The sequence below is a fragment of the Carassius gibelio genome, chromosome A20 (assembly GCF_023724105.1).
Source record: "Carassius gibelio isolate Cgi1373 ecotype wild population from Czech Republic chromosome A20, carGib1.2-hapl.c, whole genome shotgun sequence".
NCBI lineage: Eukaryota > Metazoa > Chordata > Actinopteri > Cypriniformes > Cyprinidae > Carassius > Carassius gibelio.
In genome coordinates, this window is record NC_068390.1 from 5,821,519 (window position 1) to 5,846,507 (window position 24,989).

A 24,989-nucleotide genomic window follows, 5' to 3' on the forward strand; every position below is an offset into this window, starting at 1 on the left:
TAGGTGTAACTAATGTGCAAACTGCAGTCTCATCACCTGTTAACTTCAATGTTTTGAATCCGTTTGAGCAAACGCAGACAAAGTTTAATATTTATTAACTCAGCAGCTCATATATGATCTTAGTGTTTCGGTTTATTATTAGTTGTAGAATAATAATAATAATAATAATAATAGTAGTAGTAGTAGTAGTAGTAGTAGTAGTAGTAGGGCTGTCGCAATAACCACAATATTGTAATACCGTGCTATTGACAAGCTAACAGAGGAAAGATAGCAACCGCAGTGTTCTTTTTTTTTTTTTTTTTTTTTTTTTCTTTTTTTTTTTTAAATGATGCTGTGGCCTTGATTTTCAATTTGTCACTGTGCATTCAATGTTAAATAAATTAATGATACAATATGGTTATGACTGTAATTTTTCGTGAGCTTTCAGGGCTCCAGACTGCGACCAAATGGTCGCATTTTGCGACCAAATTTTGAGAGTGTGCGACTGAATTTTACATCCAGTCGCACATGTGCGACCAGTAGATTTGCACACGCACGCACGCAAACACACACACACACTTGCACACACTCGCGTCTCATTGAGTGATGCCTGTCTGTGAGGCGGCAAATGCGTGTGAGAAGAATAGGGAATGGCCACTGTAAGTGGCTAAAATGTGTGGAGGGGGAGGGGCCTAGAGATAATTGAGCGGGCGTAAACATCTGTGGGAAGGAAACCGAGACAAATATCATCACAACCTGATATGTGCGTGCGTCTGAGCTATGAGCAAGCGAACTATTGATTCGTTCTTCCGACCTGCGGCTAGTGTACCAGTGCCAGAGCCTAGTGTCACCGTCAGATGATGATTCAGAGTCAGAGGTTGGTGTGGCTAAAAAAGTCCGCACCAGGGCCGGCCCGTGGTATAGGCAAATGCTAAGGGCGCCACTCATCCATAGGGGCGCCAGAATGAGTGAACGAGTGATTTTTTTTTTTTTTTTTTTACATATTTTTTTTTATAATAGGCTACTATTTAAAAACCATTAATTCAAAACACTTCCAAATAAAGCAAAAAAAAAATAAAATCCGGCTCTTCAATCTTCCCCCGCCCATCGAGTGCTTGAAGTGTGTCAGAAACAGAGTGCGCGCACAATCAGTTGTTGGTAATTTGTTGTGTAGCGTGCCCGACGCCGCATCCAATGTATACAGCACTGCTTTTGTTAACACACAGCTCGTAGAAACGGGCCTGGCAGCTCGCGCCAGTTCTAGACACGGTGAAAGTTTCCTGATTGTGACGGAAGGCCGAATTTACATGACACATTATAAATGAGCATAGTCTGCGATAGATACAGTGCCAAAAAGAAGAGAAGAGGATAAAGACAGAGGTAAAGAGATGTAGTGAAATAGCAATTTATTGCATAGGAGTAAGAAGATACTATAATTTCATGGCAGTTATTTTTACCTTAAACTTAATGTTAGCAGTTGTTCTGAGATCTGAGTCCCCAGACTGTGATTTTGTACAATCAGTTTTAAGACGCATTTTTTATTATCACTTTTTGTTTTTTTTTTTTTGTTTTTTTTACTCTACAGTTGTGCAGTTTTGGGGGGATACAGTACAGGCCAAAAGTTTGGAAACATTACTATTTTTAATGTTTTTGAAAGAAGTTTCTTCTGCTCATCAAGCCTGCATTTATTTGATCAAAAATACAGAAAAAATGTAATATTGTGTTATATTATTACAACTTAAAATAATTTGTTTTCAATTTATTATACTTTAAATTATCATTTATTTCTGTGATGCAAAGCTGAATTTTCAGCATCATTACTCCATTCTTCAGTGTCACATGTGACATCCAATCTTTCACATGATCCTTTAGAAATCATTCTAATATGATGATTTATTATGAGTGTTGGAAACAGTTCTGCTGTAATGTGTGTGTGTGTGTGTGTGTGTGTGTGTGTGTATATATATATATATATATATATATATATATATATATATATATATATATATATATATGCATGAGGCGCCAGGTAAAATGTTGCAAATTGGTCAGGGCCGGCCCTGGTCCACACTCACCATTTTCGAGAAGACTGGCTGTAAGAATTCAGATGGCTGAGGTACTATAATTATTAGAACTACTTTTCACCAAATACAAAAGCCAGCTCGACCTTCAAAGGAAGAATGGCTTAAAACTTAACGAAACATACAACAACGATAAAGCATGCACACAAACTTTTTTACTATGCACATTTTTTATTCTGAGTGTATGGAATTTTGTTTACTATTTGTACTGTCATGACAGCGATGGTGCTGTCAGTTTACCATGTTGCATCTTCAAAAGTGCAGAATAAAATGTGACACTGAATTTGAAACGGCACATTGTAATTTCTGCATCTATTATTAAAGTATTTATTAGTAATACAGTGGAAATTAGTAGATTTGGTTAGCATGTTGATTTACGGTGTGCGCCCCTAAATTTTCTGGTTGTGCCCCTAAAATTTTCAGTTGGGGGCCACTGTGCTCCTAGTGTAAAAAGTTAGTCTGGAGCCCTGGCTTTATGGTGCTTCGTTTGTTTTGAATAGGCCGGCTGAAATGATGGGAGGCGCTTGATCGCGTCCCAAAACCTAATGTTGCCAGTTTGGGAAAATTTCGGCTTTCAACCCAATTTTTTTTTTTTTTTTTGGCTTTCTGAAGCTGACAATATACCTTTGTGGATTCACTTAATGTTGCTAAATCATACATTTTTTTAATTAAAATAAATGTATTGGTCTTTAAAAATTAGTGAAACTACAACATTTGTCAGTATCCACACTTTGATTAAAACTTTATTTTCTATAGTCCTACCCCAGGTAGTCGCCAGGCGTCCCCCACAGAGGCAGTAGAACGGTTGGGGCCCGGTCAGGCCGGGTTGGAAATGATGGCACAGCACCACCCGCATGCTCTGCAGCCACCTAACCCTGTCACAAACAAACCTCCCACTGAGGACTTCCAGAGCCAGGAAGCCCAGAGCATGGGCAGCATGGAGCACCAGGGGGGCATGGAGTCACTCCAATTTGAATATGCTGGGAACCAGATCCAGGTGGACTCATCTGGTACTCCAGTCGGCCTGTTTGACTACAACTCCCAACAGCAGGTATAACTGCTCTTCTGCACTTAATTATTACATTTACAGTTACTTTGTTTTTTGACAACATGAAATGCCATATGCATTGCATTTTACTTCTTTAAAGTGACATTTCTTAGTGAAACGGAATGTAAAGCTGTAGTAATGTGTGGATGGGACTTTTTTTATTATTTATTGAAGTGATTTAATTAGACTGGCGGAAGAGAGTGAAACCAAGGACCAAGTTGCAGCCTGCGGCCATCTATGGACAAGCACACTTTTTGCTGTTTACCTCCCTAAAATGAAGATAATTTATTAGCCCTACTCTAATCTGTTAAAGGCAGGGAACTACACTAACTTTTTCCACTGGTGGCACTTGTGCTACTAACTTTTTCAGTTACTAGCGCAAAACATAATTTGGTCGCACAAATTATTTATAGTAATTACTGGATAATAATGAAAAATAATGAAACTGTATTGCATACAGATGTGCTTTTTGTTTTACTTACCATCTTTTAAACCACAGGCCTTGTTCTATTTCTTACAGTACACACAGTGCATTGCTCCGTCTTGTAGCTGGGGTTAGAGGGGCCCTGGTGCAGGTTGTACAGTGGGCCCTGTTTAAAATAGTTTAATTTGTACTGTATGTACTTTAATTTAATTAATTTAATTTAATTCAATTTATGCATTTAGCAGACGCTTTTATCCAAAGCGACTTACAGTGCATTCAGGCTATCAATTTTTACCTATCATGTGTTCCCGGGGAATCGAACCCCCAACCTTGCGCTAGCTTGCTTGCTAACGCAACGCTCTACCAGTTGAGCCACAGGAACACTATGTTCTATGTTCATTGTGTTTATTTATTTGTGCTATTTACATAATGTTTACATTTTATTAAGTTTGTTTTTAAAATAGCACTGCATAGTATTCACTGTAAAATAAAATACACAAACCAAAATGTATTCAGACACCTTCAACATTTCTCACATTATCACAGTTTATTTGCTGTAGTTTAGAAATTGGTAATAAAATGAAAATAACTCAGAACAAATTAGTCTTGAAAATGTCGGATAACTTTGATAAAAAAATATGTAATGGAATCAACCAAAACTTCAGACAACTGTCAGTATGACAATATTTACACAACTATCAATACTTTGTTGAACAGTTACCAAGCAAGCAATGCTTAATTTGGTTCAGTCTGTGGTGTGAAAAGGTAGCATAAGCAATTACAGAAAGAAACACTTAAGCAAAACATAGTCAGGTCCCTATTTTTTTTTTAAATCAATTTCACTGGTAGCCTACAGTATGAAGAATTTTTGGGTATAATATTTCTTAGATCACTATTTTGCCATACTCACTTACATAAATTAACTAGTGGCCTGCACCCACTAGTAAAACAATTCTATCTGATTTTTGGATTGACTTTGGATAAATTCTTGTTAAAACTACAAAGTAATTCAATCAAGAGCAGCGAGTGATTTTCTTTCATTTTCATACATTAAAGCCACTGACAGCAGAGCTAGTAAATTAGGCGCGGTCACTTTAAGAGACAAACGCATCCATTATAATGTTACACATCCGATTTCTTTGCAACTCTTTACTTTCACTTAAGACATAACCACATACTTTTTCGAACACACTTTCCAAGATGGGTATTTTGACACATTTTGTATGTATTTGTTGTCGGTACAAAAGCAAGAAGACGCGTCTTTGCTTGCTCCCTGAACACCAGAACACCGAGGTGCTGAAGTGAGCTCTTTCGCTTTTTTCTGTTTATTTAAACTGCGATTGGTATTTATTCGTTCAGGTTCAGGAGGACGTGAACATCCTGAAGGAGAGCTTGGTTCAGTGTTGCTGTTCGTGAGATGTGGCTCTCTCGTGCACACCGAACACAGCGCGAGTAACCAGCTGCTCAGTTCAGCTTTCCCGCATCACAGGGCTGAAGCCAACTTGATGTGTTGAATGCTCGGAGCACGTTATAAAATGTATTCTTAAAATACACATTTCTGTTTTAATAAATGCCCAAATTAAATCATAGCATAACACATAAGTAGGTACAAAAATAATCAGTGATACATTTGTGACCCCAAAAAAATGTGGGTCGCAATGGCATTTCAAAAGGTCGCATATGTGACCATTTTGGTCGCAGTGTAGTTCCCTGGTTAAAGGGTACATAACATACAGTTTCACCTAATCTCATGTTAATCTTGAGTACCTATGGAGTAGTACTGCATCCTTCATTTATCCAAAATGTCTCAGTTTTATCATATTTATAAAAGTAAATTACATCTATCCGATTCTTTCCGGAAAAAGTCAAGCTCCTGGAGGTGTGCTGTGGGCAGAGCTATAATACGTGTTGTTTCCATTTAACATACCGTATTTTTCGGACTATAAGTTGCTCCTGAGTACAGTGTTGTAGTCGAGACCGGCTCATTCGAGTCCGAGTCCAGATCGAGTCCTGAGATGGTCGAGTCCGAGTCAAGACCGAGTTCAGAAAGGGTCGAGTCCGAGTCAAGACCGAGTTCAGAAAGGGTCGAGTCCGAGTCAAGACCGAGACCAGAGAGATTGGGTCTGAGACAAGACCTAAAGAAATCTTCAAGAGTATGTAAAATGTATGATGGAAACAATAAAGGGTAAAAGGGCCACATAGTATGTGGTGTAAAGGTAATTTTATTAGAATTATGAATTGTTACTTGTCAATATTAAGTGCTCATTTTCACATAACATCGTTGTACCACTATACACATCCATATAACCTTTCTAGTACTAGTAACATTACTGTACGATTCTATATTGTAATTCCACATAACACTTCTAGTACAAGTAACATTACTGTACCACTATACCTGTAAATGTTCAACTGTAACAGCTTTTACATAACTTTTAACCCTGAAGCTTAACTAATGACTGCTAATATCCTGAAAATGTCTTGGATTATGTGCACTTTAGATGTTGTGAAGATTAAAGATGGGCATAATTACTTTCAAAAAAATAAGTGAGGAGACCATCCTGCTACCCAACCAAGCACGATGTGGTCTCATGATCAATCCACCCAGACTAAAAACTCTCTCTATTGGTGCAGAGGAAGCGGGGACTGACAAAAGTTACCATTTCATCACTTTCTGTAACAGTAATGGATAATCTAATGCTAATTTCACAGGATGGTGGGTTTTAATGCAGGGTAAAATACACACTAGTCAAAGTTTTTTTTAGTTACGGAGGGCATACACACAAGAGCCGACTGACTGTCCAGGAAAATTTCATGCAAAAGTGTGTATGTGCAAGGGGAAGAAAGCTGGTTGAAATGCCATATAAGTTCAATGCCTTCTGTCAGACATTTTTTGGGGGGGGGAGATGTTTAGTGTTGAGACAGTCAGTCTGTGTCTGTATTCATTATATAATTTAATTAAACAATATATTTTTTTTTTTTCTGTGACCATTTTGTCCTACTTTGTAAAAATAACACAGTTGAGAGAAATAATGTAGCAATGTGGCTTTCTGGAAAGTGGGATCACTACAGGCGGATGGCAGCGTGCACACTGGCTGCGTGGCGTCTCTGCTGCGTGCTAGAAGCGTGGTGGCTGCTTTGCGTTTTCTGTGTCTTTACACACCAGAAGCGTGTCTGATGCTGCGCTAGCGCGCTGCTTCTGCTATAGGTGACATAGAGAGAGGCCGCCGAAAAACCAGGCTCTTGCAAAACAGAGTATGTTTGACAGGTGCAATATTTGAAAATCGATAATTATTTTTATTTTTTTTAATTACATTTATATCTGAATTTATGCCAACCTATAGACTTTCAAATATCAAAATGTCATGAATTAATATGTATTTGTGTACATAATGACACAAGTGACATATAAACATATTTTCCTAGTTTATTTTGCCTGGAAACGCTTCCAACACGCGCGTGTTCGCATGAAAATAGGCGTCGGTTCTATTTCTAGCATGCACGCGTTTTCCGCGCGGCTCGAGCTGCGCCTGGGATGCGCGTCTCACGCAGGCAGTCTGCAAGCTCTAACCTGTTAACATGGGAGCCGAATTAAAAACAGACACGCCACGCAGCTGAGACGCTTGCGCCATGCATCCAGTGTGTCGCTGGCCTAACGTCTCACGTCACAAGAAAATCACCAGTCATTGGATGTATCAATCAATTTAAAGAAACATTAACATACAGTAATAATCATGAAATATTTTGATTGGGACTCGAGTGGACTCGGGCATAAGTCCGATTCCTAATATGTTCGAGTCCGAGTCAATACCGAGTCAAAATGCACACGAGTCCATGACAAGACCGAGACCGTTAAAATACGGTCTCGAGACCGAGTCCAAGTCCGAGTCTCGAGTACTCAACACTGCCTGAGTATAAGTCGCATCAGTCCAAAAATACATCATGGTGAGGAAAAAAACATAAGTCGCACTGGACTATGTCGCATTTATTTAGATCCAAGAACCAAGAGAAAACATTACCGTCTACAGCCGCGAGAGGGCGCTCTATCCAGCTTAGTATAGGCTACAGGAGCACTGAGCAGCATAGAGAGCCCTCTCGCGGCTGTAGACGGTAATGTTTTCTCTTGGTTCATTTCTCTAGGTTCATTTCAAATAAATTTTTTATAAATAAGTTGCACCTGACTATAAGTCGCAGGACCAGCCAAACTATGAAAAAAAAGTGCGACTTATAGTCTGGAAAATACGGTATATTCACTTATGTGCTGATTTCCAACAAAAGACAGAAATTTGATGCAGTTGTACTGACATGAATGGGGTCTTTTATTTTTCTGGGAGAGATGCTCATATAAGGAGTTCCGCTCTTGTCTATTGATTTTATACAACTTAAGTTCAATAATAAACAAGTAATATTGAATGACTTGCATTTTAGATACATTATTGATCGTTTTTGCTCCGTTTTGCTAACAAATCTAGTTCTAAGCAAAGCTACAGGAGAACAATTGCGTATCTCTGAACAACAAACAACAGTTTTGCAACATGCATTTTTCAAACATTTTATTTGTATCTCAAAGTAAAACATTAATCTAATAACATTATGCATTTGCAATGAAAAATGAATTTACGTAACATTAAACAGTCTGAGTAAATACATCTAAATGGCACTTTCGATGCAGCTTCTGTGTTTCCTCTGCAGGGGAAAAATGTAGCTATTTTTATACTGATTTCATTTGAATAGTAACAACCATATACAGGTCCTGGTCATATAATTAGAATATCATCAAAAAGTTTTTCACTAATTCCATTAAAAAAAAAAGGAAATTCATTTATTACACACTGATATAATTCAAATGTTTATTTCTTTTAATTTTGATGATTATAACTGACAACTAAGGAAAATCCCAAATTCAGTATCTCAGAATATTAGAATATTGTGAAAAGGTTCAATATCGGGACTTCTGCTTACGTCATGGCCGAGAACTGTAGGTAGGCTCCGTAGCTCCGACAGACCCATTAAAAATAGCCATTGATAGTTTATTGATAAATGAATACAAGAATACATGGAAGACAAAAGCCTAGCGGACATGCCGATCCAAAACCAGAGCAAGAAAGAAGTAGGAAAAGGGAGTAAAATGTACGAGGGAAGACCAAATAGCTAATGATAGCTGAAGCTACTCCACTGAAAACCAGTGGGGATGCTAACAACATGGCTAGCACGGGGGCTAACGATGTGCTAGCAGAGTTACAAAAATTCCGACAAGAAAACAGACTCATTTTGAGATTTAAAATCCTCTCTCACCAGAATGGAGACCAAGTTGACTGAGATAGCAACACGCACGGGCGACTTCGAACAAACAATGACAGAAGTCAAGAACAGAGTACAGTATTGTTCAAAATAATAGCAGTACAATGTGACTAACCAGAATAATCAAGGTTTTTCGTATATTTTTTTATTGCTACGTGGCAAACAAGTTACCAGTAGGTTCAGTAGATTCTCAGAAAACAAATGAGACCCAGCATTCATGATATGCACGCTCTTAAGGCTGTGCAATTGGGCAATTAGTTTAAGGGGTGTGTTCAAAAAAATAGCAGTGTGGCATTCAATCACTGAGGTCATCAATTTTGTGAAGAAACAGGTGTGAATCAGGTGGCCCCTATTTAAGGATGAAGCCAACACTTGTTGAACATGCATTTGAAAGCTGAGGAAAATGGGTCGTTCAAGACACTGTTCAGAAGAACAGCTTACTTTGATTAAAAAGTTGATTAGAGAGGGGAAAACCTATAAAGAGGTGCAAAAAATGATAGGCTGTTCAGCTAAAATGATCTCCAATGCCTTAAAATGGAGAGCAAAACCAGAGAGACGTGGAAGAAAACGGAAGACAACCATCAAAATGGATAGAAGAATAACCAGAATGGCAAAGGCTCAGCCAATGATCACCTCCAGGATGATCAAAGACAGTCTGGAGTTACCTGTAAGTACTGTGACAGTTAGAAGACGTCTGTGTGAAGCTAATCTATTTTCAAGAATCCCCCGCAAAGTCCCTCTGTTAAAAAAAAGGCATGTGCAGAAGAGGTTACAATTTGCCAAAGAACACATCAACTGGCCTAAAGAGAAATGGAGGAACATTTTGTGGACTGATGAGAGTAAAATTGTTATTTTTGGGTCCAAGGGCCACAGGCAGTTTGTGAGACGACCCCCAAACTCTGAATTCAAGCCACAGTACACAGTGAAGACAGTGAAGCATGGAGGTGCAAGCATCATGATATGGGCATGTTTCTCCTACTATGGTGTTGGGCCTATTTATCGCATACCAGGGATCATGGATCAGTTTGCATATGTTAAAATACTTGAAGAGGTCATGTTGCCCTATGCTGAAGAGGACATGCCCTTGAAATGGTTGTTTCAACAAGACAATGACCCAAAACACACTAGTAAACGGGCAAAGTCTTGGTTCCAAACCAACAAAATTAATGTTATGGAGTGGCCAGCCCAATCTCCAGACCTTAATCCAATTGAGAACTTGTGGGGTGATATCAAAAATGCTGTTTCTGAAGCAAAACCAAGAAATGTGAATGAATTGTGGAATGTTGTTAAAGAATCATGGAGTGGAATAACAGCTGAGAGGTGCCACAAGTTGGTTGACTCCATGCCACCAAGCAGTTTTAAAAAACTGTGGTCATACAACTAAATATTAGTTTAGTGATTCACAGGATTGCTAAATCCCAGAAAAAAAAAAAAGTTTGTACAAAATAGTTTTGAGTTTGTACAGTCAAAGGTAGACACTGCTATTTTTTTGAACACACCCCTTTCAACTAATTGCCCAATTGCACAGCCTTACGAGCTTTCATATCATGAATGCTGGGTCTTGTTTGTTTTCTGACAATCTACTGAACCTACTGGTAACTTGTTTGCCACGTAGCAATACAAAATATACTAAAAACCTTGATTATTCTGGTTAGTCACATTGTACTGCTATTATTTTGAACAATACTGTAAGTGCCACAGGAGACCGTCATGTTAAACACGGAAGGGTGCTAAGATACTTGTTGCGCAGGGAAGCTGATCTCACAAGTAAATGCGACGATATGGAGAACCGACTGCGCCGCAACAATATTCGTATATATGGGATCCCTTAGGAATCAGAGAATTCAATTGCGTGTTGAACCAGCAATTAGATAACCTTTTGAGTCTGGTCCAATGCCAAGAAAAATGGGGGTGCTGCGGAGTATGATGGAGGAGATGGGTTTAGTAGAACGAGACTACACATTTTACTCTAAAGTACATGGTAGCTACTCCAGAATAGATATGCATGTTAAAAGATGTTGACAAAGCGACCAGCTGCTACATTGATTCAATAACCATCTCTGATCATGCTCCGTTAGTCTTTTCATTGGTTCTAGATAAAAGTTGTAGTTTAAATAATTTACTTAATTTGAGTGTTGTACAAAAGATTAAGCTAGAATGGAAAGACTATTTAGATTACAATAATAATGGACATATCTCGGCCTCTACGTTATGGGAGGCAGCAAAAGTGGTTATAAGAGGAAAATTGATTGCATTATCTAAAATTAAGAAAGGAAGGATTAAGGAACAACAAAAATTAGAAAATTATTTTAGACTTAGAAAAAGAGCATTAGGAGACGGGTCAAGAAAATACCTTTCAAGCTTTAAAGAAGTGCAGACAAGAGCTTAATGACCTGTTAACATATAAAGCAGAGGGGACCCTACGATTTGCCAATCAACGATAATATGAATCAATGCATTCTCCACTTACTATGAAGCATTATATGACTCACCGGAAGCCACTGACAAGGCAATTAAGGCAATTCAGATTCTTGGAAAATATGAATCTACCTTCATTAGGGATGTCCATGGTTAGCCGATTAACCGATTAACTAGTAAAAATTGCTAACAGAGTGAAACATTTTGCTCGGTTAAGTGGTGTCAATGGCGTGCATTGAATTTAATTGTAATACATTTTGCACCACTAGAGACCGCTAGAGCGCTCCCAGACATTTGTAATGTCTACAAGAAGTCATGACCAGTTTTCTAATATGAAGCGGACAAAGAAAAGTACAGCATGGGAGCACTTTAAAATTGAGAGTGACGGGGCAAAATGCAAATATTGCAATGCAGTGCTTAGATATAATTCAAGTACAACCTCGTTGTTGTACCATCTCAACAGCCAACACCCGGGCATCATTAGGCCGGCGACACACTGGATGCGTGGCATAAGCGTCTCAGCTGCGTGGCGTGTCTGTTTTTAATTCGGCTCCCATGTTAACAGGTTAGAGCTTGCAGAATGCCACGCATGGCTCGAGCCGCGCGGAAAACACGTGCATGCTAGAAATAGAACCGACGCCTATTTTTCACGTGACACGCGTGCGTGTTGGAAGCATTTCCAGGAAAAATATAATAGGAAAATATCTTTGTGCCATTTTGTACGCAAATACATATAAATTCATGGCATTTTGATATTTGAAAGTCTATAGGTTGACAAATTCAGATATAAATGTAATTTAAAAAATAAATAATTATCGATTTTCAAATATTGTACCTGTCAGTCATAGCCTTAGCGAGGCGGCCACGGAGCCTTGCGAGTACCTTCGCCCAGCCTAAATACAGAAAGTTACATAGCTATTACTAGAGCCTGTTCCTTTATAACATAGCCAAAGGTCGATGTATCTTTGCTTTATACATTTTAGGCATATTCTCAAATTCAGATTGTGTTAGGGGGCGGGATTTAGGCAATTTTAATATGACAATTTGACCGGAGAGATTAAATTTTGTCGGACATTTCATTTTTTTTTTCGGCCCATGTCCGGCAATTACCGGACAACGGAAACCCTGGCGCACACTATGGTTAACCGAGTATTAACCTCTTAGGGCCTCAGTTAACGGTTAATGAAAAACTTGAAAACGTGCAGCTCTAACCTTCATTAAATTACACCCAATCTGAAGCATTAATAAAACCAATTTCAATAAAAGACATCGAAGGTGCCATTAGGAATTTAAAATAATAAGTCCCCAGGGGTAGACGGCTATCCATGTGAGATTTATAAATGTTTCAAAGGTGAAATTATCGCTCTATTACAAAGAACCTTTTACTATGCTCTCACTCAAAATGATCCACCTAAATCCTGGTCTCAAGCAACAATATCCGTAATTCATAAAGAAGGCAAAGACCCAACAAGTTGTTCCTCATATAGACCAGTAAGTCTGTTATGTTGTGATTTGAAAATGTTAACATCTATATTGGCCAAAAAGATTACAGGAGTGTATAAAACATGTAATTGGTATAGACCAAACTGGATTCTTACCAGGTCGCTTGGGAATTAATAACATTAAGAGAACATTTAACATAATGACAGTAGCTAAGAAGAAAACAGACCCATAGAAGCTTCTCAGTCTTGATGCTGAGAAAGCATTCGATAGAGTGGAATGGTTGTTTTTAAGAGTATACCTTAAAGAAATTGGGATTTCATTCTAAATTTATAAATTGGATTGGGGTGATGTATTTGAATCCTACTTGCAAAGTTAGGGTAAATGGCTTTATCTCTGACAAATTTGCGCACAAAAGAGTAACCAGACAGGGTTGTCCCCTCAGCCCCCTGTGGTTTGCAATTAGTATAGAAGCATTGGCAGAGTTGATTAGGGAAGATCATAGAGTAGGAGGAGTAACTGTCGGAGACACAAGTTCAAAATGTCATTGTGTGCCGATGATGTTATTCTATATATTTCTAACCCATTGACTTCTGTTCCTGCATTGTTAGAGTGCCTGAGAGAATTTGGGCTAGTTTCGGGCTATAAGGTCAGTGAGACCAAGTGTAGATAAAGAATATTGCACTGTAATTGTATGCTATGAGAAGATCTAACTGAAAAAATGTAACTGTTATTTTGGATACGAATTGACATTTTACTATGACCTTGTTTTTTTTTGGGGTGTGTGTAAGACACTGCTGAGTTTGCCGTTGTTCTTCTGTGTTTGTAAAAAAGAAAAGAAAAAAAAGTCAATTAAGATGTGCATTTACTTAAAAATGTGCCACACTCTTATCAGCTAGTTAACTCAAAACACCTGCAAAGGCCTTTAAATGGTCTCTCCGTCTAGTTCTGTAGGCTACATAATCATGGGGGAAGACTGCTGACTTGACAGTTGTCCAAAAGACGACCATTGACACCTGGCACGAGGAGGCCAAGACACAAAAGGTCATTGCAGAAGACTGCTGCTGAGTGGTCCAAAGTTATGTTCTCTGATGAAAGTAAATTTTGCATTTCCTTTGGAAATCAGGATCCCAGAGTCTGGAAGAAGAGAGGAGAGGCACACAATCCATGTTGCTTGAGGTCCAGTGTAAAGTTTCAACAATAAGTGATGGTTTTGGGTGCTATGTCATCATCTGGTGTTGGTCCACTGTGTTTTCTGAGGTCCAAGGTCAATTCAGCCATATACCAGGAAGTTTTGGAGCACTTCATGCTTCCTGCTGCTGACCAACTCCAACAGGACTTGGCACCTGCACACAGTGCCAAGGCTACCAGTACCTGGTTTAAGGGCCATGGTATCCCTGTTCTTAATTGGCCAGCAAACTCGCCTGACCTTAATCCTATAGAAAATCTATGGGATATTGTGAAGAGGAAGATGCGATATGCCATCGCAAGAATGCAGAAGAGCTGAAGGCCACTATCAGAGCAACCTGGGCTCTCATAACAACTGAGCAGTACCACAGACTGATTGACTCCATGCCACGCCACATTGCTGCAGTAACTCAGGCAAAAGGAGCCCCAACTAAATATTGAGTGCTGAACATGCTCATACTTTTCAGTTGGCCAAGATTTCTAAAAATCCTTTCTTTGTAGTGGTCTTAAGTAATGTTCAAATTTTCTGAGATACTGAATTTGGGATTTTCCTTTATTTGTCAGTTATCATCAAAATTAAAAGAAATAAACATTTGAAATATATAACTCTGTGTGGACTTAATATAATATACAAGTTTCACTTTTTGAATGGAATTAGTGAAATCTTGTTGATATTCTAATTACTGTAATTCCTCAAATAAAAACCGTAGTGGTCGGGGGCGTGGTCAGCACCAACAAATAAAGGCTTGGGGAAAATTTGTGCAGCAGAGCCAGATAACGAACGTACACGCCCACTGCCGGAGCGTTTCTCGTTCTCGAGTCAAGAACCGGTTGCATCGGTTTTTGGATCACCAATACACTGAACCGAGAACGGTTTCTGTCGGACACGTCCGATTCGAGAACCGAGGAGCTGATGATACTGCGCTTGCGTGATTCAGCGTGAAGCAGACTGACACAGAGCGAGTCTGAACCGAACTGATTCTTTTGGTGATTGATTCTGAACTGATTCTGTGCTAATGTTATGATCTCTGTCCACTGGAACGCTATCGCTTTTAATTTAAACGGGTTATTTAAAACAATTACTTATCAAACAGATGAAATTAGAAATAAAGGCCTGCCTCTAATAAAAGCCTGCTTCAAATAAAAGCCTGTTCCCTTCTGCAGTTCAGGTAAATAAAGGCCCCGGCTTTTATTTGAGGAATTACGGTATATGACCAGCACCTGTAGGGTCTTATCATTTTAACTTAATGTATTGATTAAATTTAAGAATTTGACAAAAATGGTGAAATGTACATTTAATCAGGTTAGGGAAATGTCTTCCTAAAGGTTCCTTCATAAAGTTAAAAAGTGTAACCGCAATCAATTTAAAGCAAATATCAAAAATATGCTGATTAAAGTAATATGTGATAGAGCACTGACTATTGCTTCAGAATAAATTATATTTGCACCAAATTTTCTTCCAGACAAGTAACAAATGTCAAAGCTTAATTTCGAGCCCTTTGTGTGTATGTGTATATGCATGTGTATATGTTGTTATGCTTAATATTTTTTAACGAAAATTTTATTTTATTTTATTTATTTTTTGATTGATAAAAAGGTTAAAATTACAGAATTCTACTTGATGGAAATCTTTATTTTTTTTATTTGAATTTTTGGAGTGTCACTATATCAATTTAATGCCTTTTTGGGTTCAGTAACGTTTAAATCTTTTTTTTTTTCTTTTTTTTTTATAGTGTACATCTGCAGTAAAATCTCTTTTTTGTAAAAAGATGTAATGCTGCTTTTTTTTTTTTTTAGTTGTTCCAGAGATCCAGCCATCTCACAGTTCAGCAGTTGACCGCAGCACAGCAGCAACAGTACGCCCTTGCTGCAGCCCAACAGCAACACCTTGGTAACATCATTACTTTCACACTTTTCATCCAGAGACTTTGTCTCTCTTATATCCATTTTTCACCATAATGTAATTTTGTTTTAGGAGGGAAAAGGAAAACAAAGTAAAAATTCAATAATCCAGGCAGTGTCTGAAATGAATCTAACCTGTGTATTAATCTAATGATCTGTGTGTTTCTTTGGTAGGACTTGCACCTGCGTTTGTGCCAAACCCTTACATCATCAATGCTGCTCCTCCTGGAGCAGATCCTTACACTGCTGCAGGTTTGGCAGCAGCTGCTACCCTTGCAGGTAAACATACGTACACACTTTATAAATATCAACCATGGTATAGACAATCTTGGGATCCTAAATGTTTAGAGTCCTCAGTATAAGGCTAATCATGTTTTTCCATAGGTCCAGCTGTAGTCCCTCCTCAGTACTATGGAGTCCCGTGGGGTGTGTATCCGGCCAACCTCTTCCAACAACAGGCTGCAGCCAGTCATTCTGCCAACCAGCAGGCATCCAATCAGGGTCCAGGTCTGGGACAACAGGTTGGTGACATTATCTCAACATATAAAATCTGCGCACTAGACTTTGAACATGTACATGAATACTTTGAACGTATTCAACACATTACAACATAATACTAGTATAAATAATACTAATCCCAAACTGTAAACTCTAGAGGTCGACCCATGTATCGGTTTTGCAGATTAAGTTGACTGCTCGAAAATTGTTTCCTCGAAAACAATCGGTTATCGCCAAAAATCCGTGCGGATAGTTTTCCAGGTTGCGTCTGTTGCTGGAGCAGCTGAGAAGGATCTGTTTCATAGTGCGAGAGCAGCTTCTAGTGGTTGAAATCACTGACAGCATGTGCTGTTTATTTAAACACTTAATGCTGCACACTGAACATAGCAAGAAACTTCAGACCCAGATTTAAATGCAGCTGACTGAAAATCCTGCTGCCCCTCAGAGTGCAATTCACATACTTTTCCATTAAATTATACTATATTCGCCCCAAATCATTGTTAATGTACATAATGAATTGTATATTGAGTATTTTCATCAAAACGTGTCTTCCTGTGGCTCTAATGAAGTCTGTATGCTTTATTTATAGAGCTATAATATCGATTGCTCTTTCAACTTCAAACGTACCTATGCCTCATTGTTCATTCTTGAAATACCGTGTCTGTTTGGTGTGAAAACGCAGATGTAATCATGGAATCAATTCATAAAAACAGAATTCACAGTTTAATGTGGAATCTCACGGAATTGGTCAAATTTTAAATTAATCAAAAGAAAGGTCATTACACTTAAATCAAATCACTATGTGGATAGTATCTGAAACTAAGCCGTGAAAGTCGATTTAAATATGAATCCTGCCTATTCTGTGTAACTCTAATTAATGAAACAGACGCAGGGTTTCATCTACTAATGTTACACACAGTGAAACGTGCGTGATGCTTGCTGTGATTTCAGGGGCTGCTGTCTCACTAAATAAATTAGGACATAAATCAAACAGTCAGTTCTGGAGATGTTGTTTATGTGCTTGAGTAAAACTAGCCTCATATCACACACAGAACTGTTAAGGGTATTCATGGCAACCAGTCAAAATAAAAGTCTGGTCTATTTTTCAGTGGAATGAACATAGCCTTCTACTAAAATAAAACAAACATTATTTTTAAAGGAATAATCACACAACATTTCTTCCATGTTTTCATTTTAATTATAAATCCCCTTGTTTGCCAAAAAAGTTTGCTTAATTCATGTTTCAGGCCTTCATTTTTATAACCAGGAAAATGTTGATACACAACACAGAAATTCTGAGGGGAAAATAATCATAAGGCTTAAAAAAAAAAAAAAAAAAAAAAAAATCATTGTTCATGGATTCAAATTATTTGACATTTTTGGTAACAATAGGAAAAAGAAAACATTGCATAAGGTCCTAAACGTAATTTTTGTTAAACTTTTATTAAATTGATGTGAAAATATATACGTTACGTACAATAAACTTTAACTGTTCAAACAGAGTGGAGAAAAAATGTTATAATAATAATTAAAGAAAAAAAAAAAGATTCCAGAAAAATTCAAACAGAATTTGGAAAAACATTATGGAATTTAGGGAAAAAAAATATTTGTGGTAATTTTAACATTTACTATTATTATTATTTTTATTATTATTACTACTACTACTACTACTACTACTACTACTACTACTAGTATGATTCAGTACAGTTTTTTTTTTCTTTATAAATAAAGCATTATTTTAGTTCTTGTTCAGTATCCATTCAACCTGTTAGCCAGCACCCCCCATTATGGGAGTCACAGCTGAAAGTGCCCTACCTAACTTAAAATTGTAACAGTTCCTTACTTTAGTGTATTACACAAATAATTTTGGTGTCTTTGGAAAGAATACCTTTTAGGCTGTACTTTTTATCAACCAGGGGTGCATTTCCCAAAACCATAGTTGCTAACTAAGTTAGTAACTTTGTTGGTTGCAATGCAATTTCCCATTGCCAACCAATTAAGTTGCTAACAGGTTAGCAATTATGGTTTTGGGAAATGCACCCCAGGTGCATTTTTTTCCAATTATAAAACATTAGACAGAAACTTAGACATAATATTGATTTATTTTGAGCACTAGAATAATTTGAGTAAGAAAAAAAAAATGTAACTTTGCATGCCAATTAAGAACATCCTGAGATTGTTAGAAATGCAGCATTTACAATGAATTACAATGAAAATGCGTACTGATGTGCTGATGGCCAGTTATAGAGATGGTAATATATGGAGCCAAAAGAGTATCAATAAAGAGAAATGTACACACATAATTCATAAATACACACACAGGATACACAACTGCGCACAAAATTCGCAAATACACACACAAAATTTAAAAAGCACAGAAGATTCACAAATGCATACAAAATTCAGAAATGCACACAAAATCCAGAAATACACACACAATTCAGAAATGCAAACAACATTTACAAATGCACTCAAGATTCACAAATGCACAGGACAAGATTCAGAAATGTATTTCTGATGCACACACACATATTTATTGATTTACAAACTGCTTGCGGTCTGTGAACTTCACTGCATTTGTGTGTGAATTTTGAGACTCCTCTGACTTGGCTCGACACACAAATGCCAAAACAGGAAATGATCTGCAACCAATCAGATATCTCCCTTGTTTGAGCCAATCACAAGAATTCACCCCACGTGGGGGATTGTTTACTTATAAGCCAATCAGCGAAAAACTCGCTTTCCTCACGCAGCGAACGACTCACTTACCTCACGCAGCCGGTGCAGCAGGAGACTCACTTTCCGCAGCCGGAGAGTCACTTTCCTCTCGCAGCGAACGACTCACTTTCCTCATCGAATGATTCACTCTCCTCACAAGTCACGCAGCGAACGACTCAATTTCCTCAGCGAATGATTCACTTTCCTCACACAGCAAAGTTGAGCGAACGATTCACTTTCCTCATGCAGCTAGCGACTCACTTTCCTCAGTGAACGACTTGCATTCCTCACGCAGTGATCAACTCGCTTTGCGCAGCCGGAAAGTCACTTTCCTCTCGCAGCAGACCACTGACTCTCTCTTCATGTAGGGACCGAATATTATAATTAAAGTGACTTCTGTATTGCATCTAAAAGAATATTTAGATATATTTAAATATTTAAATATATTAGAAATATATTTAATTTTTTTACTTTCATTAAAATATTTCAATAAAATGAAATAATTGCCTATTGCAAATTTATGAATCCATGGTTAACTACTTTCCGCAGTCACAGTCTGGGCTATATGTATTGAGACATTTTTAAATTTATATTTTGTAAAAAAAATAATAAAAAATAAACCTGAATTGTAATCTAAACATCTGTATTTTCATACAATTTCATAAGTAGGCTATAATATGCTGCACTACAGGCATATCGTGCTGTGTGAATGCGTTCATCTGATTGGCTTATAAGTAAACAATCCCCCACGTGGAGTGTGTTCTTGTGATTGGCTAAAAGAAGGGAGATATCTGATTGGTTGCTGATCATCCAGTTTAAAAAAAAAGGCATTTGTGTGTCGAGCCAAGTCAGAGGAGTCTCAAAATTCACACACAAATGCAGTGAAGTTCACAGACCGCAAGCAGTTTGTAAATCAAGATAAATGTGTGTGTGCATCAGAAATACATTTCTGAATCTTGTTCTGTGCATTTGTGAATCTTGAGTGCATTTGTAAATGTTGTTTGCATTTCTGAATTGTGTGTGTGTTTCTGAATTTTGTGTGCATTTCTGAATTTTGTATGCATTTGTGAATCTTCTGTGCTTTTTAAATTTTGTGAGTGCATTTGTAAATTTTGAGCACATTTGTGTATCCTGTGTGTGTATTTATGAATCGTGTGTGCATATGTGAATGTAGTGTGTGCATTTATCTTTATTGATACTCTTTTGGCTCCATATTAATAATACAAATGATGCACCATAAAGTCAATAAACCACTCTCTATTCATATATGATGGCGTTCACATTGCCGTGATTACACAGTAATATTGAGCTGATTTGCACTCAAACAGATGGTAATCATCCAGACACATTCAACATAAAACACATTCATACATATATAAAAACTGTTGAAAAATAAAACCAATGAAGAAAAAGGCAATCTCTAAGTTCCGCCTCTATCAGATGACAGATGCGTCACGAGCCGTCATGAGAGAGCACAAGAATTCAAATAAACAATCTTCTGCCTATCTTTTCCTTTTTTTTTTGGTGGATTGTCTCATTCTGTTTGACACTGTACGCTAAAAAACCATGCAGTTTCTTTTTGTTTTTTTACTACCAAAGACACAGTTTCTGAGCGCAAGTTATTCCATAACGGACACAATTCTGTCCCTGAAGAACTGAAACGTAAACAAAGGAATTGTCATCCATATTACACAGTCCCTCCAGAAAAACGCGGATTATTTTTGTGATTGTTGTGGGCAAAAATCCTTGATTTTGCGGAAGGTTTTCTTAAAAAATGCGATGGAATATGCAGGATATTTTTGCAATCTTATGCGATGAAATTGCGGGAACTAGCAAAAACTGCGGTTTGATGAAAAAGAGAAAAAAAGGTTCCCCCCCCCCCAACACCCTGTTTTCACTAGGCTACTATCTTAATGAGTCATTTCTTATGACTTCCTATGATAAGCAAGCATACTAAATCACATAATATTTAAGTTCTTATTCTGTTTTATTTCAGACCTTAACACATGGCTCAAACTTACAAAACACTGATTAAAAAAAGTTCTCTAGCTTTACAAAAGGAATATTCAACAACTTCTGTAAAAATGAATACAAATAAAATATACACAAAAATATACAAATGCTGTTTTACAGGAATTGCAAAGTGCAATCTCTTACTGCAACGTAAATTATTTTACATACTACTAATATACTTACAACTGTAAGTTTTTGGTACTATTCTATAACAAAAAAGTACAGTCTTACAACTGTAGAGGTGCATCAACTTCTGAATGAAACTACAGCAGTCCACTGTGAAAATGAAAACTAACTGCGTAGCCTCTAACACTGGCCTATCATTCGCCATCCTCATCCTCATCCCTCTCTCAAAATAATTTGTCGCCACTGTCACGTAACTCACCGGGTAACTGCTTCGCGCGGTCTTTTGTGCTTATTTTTGTTGGCAGATGAGAATGATTTGCGTCCTTCACTCTGGTTTCACCGCTGGCTTCACAGATGATGTTCACGTTGCGCAATTACGTCACTTCATAAGGTTCCCATTGGGAAATAATGCCGATTTACTTGTGTGAAGTAAACACAACATTTTTCAAATTTCTGCTAAGATAAATGTGACTTTTTTGCAACGAAAATTATTATTATTATGAAATAATGCTGCCTCCGCATATTTTGCTTCCTGAAATCGTCAATTTATGCGGCGAAAGTCTGCGGCCCTTGGCTGATTATGCATTAAATCACGCGATCGCATAATCGCGTTTTTCTGGAGGGACTGATTACAACGTTATTGCTTCGTTGGAATAAACGTGTTCCATGAGATTTCATTCAGTGGACTATTACCTTTCTAACTAAACCGGGATTTACAGCTGTGGATGTGGTTATGACTCGTTATTACGACAAATCTTGTATGTACTGTTTTCATTCTTCATGTTTTGATGTGTACTGCTTACACAAATTTAGCAAATACATTCTTTATAAGCTTTCCATTTAAAAACAGTGATCTGTCGTTGATGCTTGAGGCTTAAATCTTTATAATTATATATAGTTTGTCCCGTAAATTTGCTCACCATCTAGTCTGTCTTCAGAAATGGTTCTCCTGAAATGCTAATCCCCTGCACATTAAAATGCATTTCAACTCATTCTGATATTACTGAAAATGAATAGTGAATTAAAGAAACAAGTAGCTTTAAAGGCTAGATTTCTTTTCTTTATTGTAACTCTTTCCTCGCCCAATCCAGGTGATACGTGCAGGGACAAATCAGCGACCTTTGACCCCTGGCCAGAGCCAGCAGAGTCAGCAGGAATCCCTAGCTGCAGCCGCCGCAAACCCAGCACTGGCCTTCACAGGCATGACAGGTGAATTATGCTCTAACTTGTGCAGGTACTCTCAGATTGGTTGTTCCTTACATCATAGAATCTGCTTATAGGCTGTCAAAATGGCTGGAAAACTAAATTAGAATTTTGTACTTATTTGTACTTATTATCGAAAATTTAATTATATTCTAATTTAAAATGAATAATTTTAATTAGGGTGAAGAAAAGTTTTTGGCTTCTCTCCTGAGGCCACAAGAGGATGCATCAAGCAAAATATTACTAATGCAAGTTTCTACAAAGCATTAGAATACATGACTGTGAAGTGAATAGTATTTAAAATAATGTTTATAAACCAATTATAATTAAGTTGCTTAAACAACTATAAACAAAACAGCATCATGTGTGCATGCATGCATGGTTTAGTACAAAGGGCGGAAAGCCAATCACACAGTACATTTTTCATTTAAAAACATGACCGGCAGTGGGCAGTGCTTTGTGTATGTGGTTTGGGAATCTGAGGAGTTTATGGTCCTGTCATTCACAGGCAATTTCAAACTAGTTGAAGGCAGACTCTTATGGACTTGTCGTTGAGCTGATTTTCATGCTATAGAACTAATAGGCCACTGCCTTCCTCTGATCATCTAAAGTTGTTTTATGTGGTGACTCTATAAACTGAGTATTTTTTTTCTGGGCGTTGTCTACATTTACACAAATAAAAAATGTGAAAATGGAGGCAGAACGGTCTGCTTATTGTTTTTGTAAAAAAAAATTCTTACTGAAGGGCATGAACCCATGCTTTTAACATCAAAGACTTTGCAATTTAGTCTGTACACATTTGCACAGTGCTTTTGTGCTAATTTTGGCTAGCTACACTTTGATGTGCTGACAAAATGGGACATTGAAAATATCGCATGAGTGAATCATGTGCATCTTGTATGGAGGTAAAATAATGCCATAAGTCTTTGAAACCAAAAAGCATGTTGAATAGAACTGAAAAAAATAAGACATTGCATTGACAGTGCTTGCATTTTAATGCATTATTTTTTCTGGGCTTGCATTTTTAGGTCCTGAAATTTAACATGAGCCCCTTTCACACTGCACATCGGACCCGGCAAATTGCCGGAACATTGCCGGGTTGCCTTCTGTGTGAAAGCAAACACGTCCCGGGATTGATTCCGGCATTGAACCCGGGTTGGGGACCTAGTAACATTGCCGGGTTCAGTCCCGGGACGAGCGCTGTGTGAACAAAAGCCAGATCTAATGCCTTTTTCTTATAGGCGTGCCTTTTTACATGCCTATAAGACCCAGTGACGTCGAAAGCAACCTCTTATGCTGCGTTCACACCAAATGTGAATATAGTGTCTGGCGCGAATGATTTCAATGTTAAGTCAATGTAAAGATGCGTTTACGCGCATCTAGTTACAGGAGATTCTGAGTTGTGAAAAGGACCATTGCAAGCTGACAGTGACTGGCTTTTGTGGTGGAAAATTGGCAGTAAAAGCCCCAACCTTGTGCAGTTGTACCTGAGTGTCCTGGGACATCAGTGCGGTCGGAGCGTGTCTTCTTTTTGAACAGTTGTTTGAAATGGATTGAATCATTTAAAATAATCTTGGAGATTTTTGAATTGCCTAAATCATAAATGCAGCTGGGTTGAAGCCTGCAGTGATGTTTTTCTTTTATGGCAGCCGTCCCCTCTGCATATATATTTTTTCGAGAATGTTGCACTCCTGTTGCTGTTTGTTAATCTGCACGAAACTTCATGCCAATAAATAAGAAATATTGCTGATTTGTGCATTTCCAGTGCTCTCTTTACATTCGTCCATTATTTGACGTTGAAAAAGGAACCGTCTTTTTTTTTTTGACATTGAAAATCGATTTTACAATCGATTCAATGAACACTTTCTTTTGATAAGAAATATTCACAACTTAAACAACTATGTTAGATTTCAGGACATAAAAATGCAAGCCCTGGAAATACAAGGCATTAAAATGCAAGCACAGTTAATGCAATGAATAATTTTTTCATCTAGTGCTATTTAACATGCTTTTTTGTTTCAAAGACATGATGCATTATTTTACTTTCATAATCTCGTCACTAAAGCCAGTTCTGTTATTTAGTAAATGCCGCTTTGTCTGAAAAGCACATGCTAGAGAATTACTATTAATCACAGAAACGGCTTTACTGAAGAGATGAACCTAATAAAGGCCTGCAATTTATTGTGCGGCCCTAACTGCAATACATGACTGAGAATACAATAATAGGAGAGATATGTCAGAGGCAGTTCTTAAGTTTAACTTTAAATGTCTTGTTAATGTCTTTTACTGAATTTAATCATTACACTAAAACAGTTTTTAACTAAGAAATTGCTATCATTATTATCATTTTATTCATCTTGGTCAAAAGGAGCAGGTACCCTGAAGTAAAACATTTACACTGATTCGGACCCCTATCTGTTATGTTTTGCTCAGGTTACCAAGTTCTAGCACCAGCTGCTTACTATGATCCGAGTGGAGCACTGGTTATGGGTCCTGGTGCTCGCACTGGCTTGGGTGGACCTGTCCGCCTAGTCCAAACCCCACTCCTCATCAACCCAGCAGCTGCACAAGCTGGTAAATATGCTTGTTTTTGCCTTCTCTTTAAACAGAAAACATTTTCAGGACTTTGTATTAAATTATGTATTTGTTT

At 37.7% G+C, this 24,989-nt stretch overlaps 1 protein-coding gene and 1 long non-coding RNA gene across 6 annotated transcripts in view; one reads left to right on the top strand and one right to left on the bottom strand.

Annotated features, from left to right (window-relative positions):
• The window catches only part of LOC127938360 (uncharacterized), a 172,068-nt gene that overhangs the window by 50,656 nt on the left and 96,423 nt on the right, over positions 1–24,989 (bottom strand). The gene's annotated exons all lie outside the window — the stretch shown is intronic.
• Positions 1–24,989, top strand: part of LOC127938353 (pumilio homolog 2) — a 167,821-nt gene that overhangs the window by 48,987 nt on the left and 93,845 nt on the right. For all 5 annotated transcript variants that reach the window (XM_052534927.1, XM_052534930.1, XM_052534929.1 and 2 more), the window contains exons 7-12: positions 2,817–3,111; positions 15,677–15,770; positions 15,956–16,060; positions 16,166–16,302; positions 22,228–22,345; positions 24,773–24,913. In XM_052534927.1, coding sequence (XP_052390887.1) covers positions 2,817–3,111; positions 15,677–15,770; positions 15,956–16,060; positions 16,166–16,302; positions 22,228–22,345; positions 24,773–24,913 — 890 coding nt within the window. The remainder of the gene's footprint in view (positions 1–2,816; positions 3,112–15,676; positions 15,771–15,955; positions 16,061–16,165; positions 16,303–22,227; positions 22,346–24,772; positions 24,914–24,989) is intronic.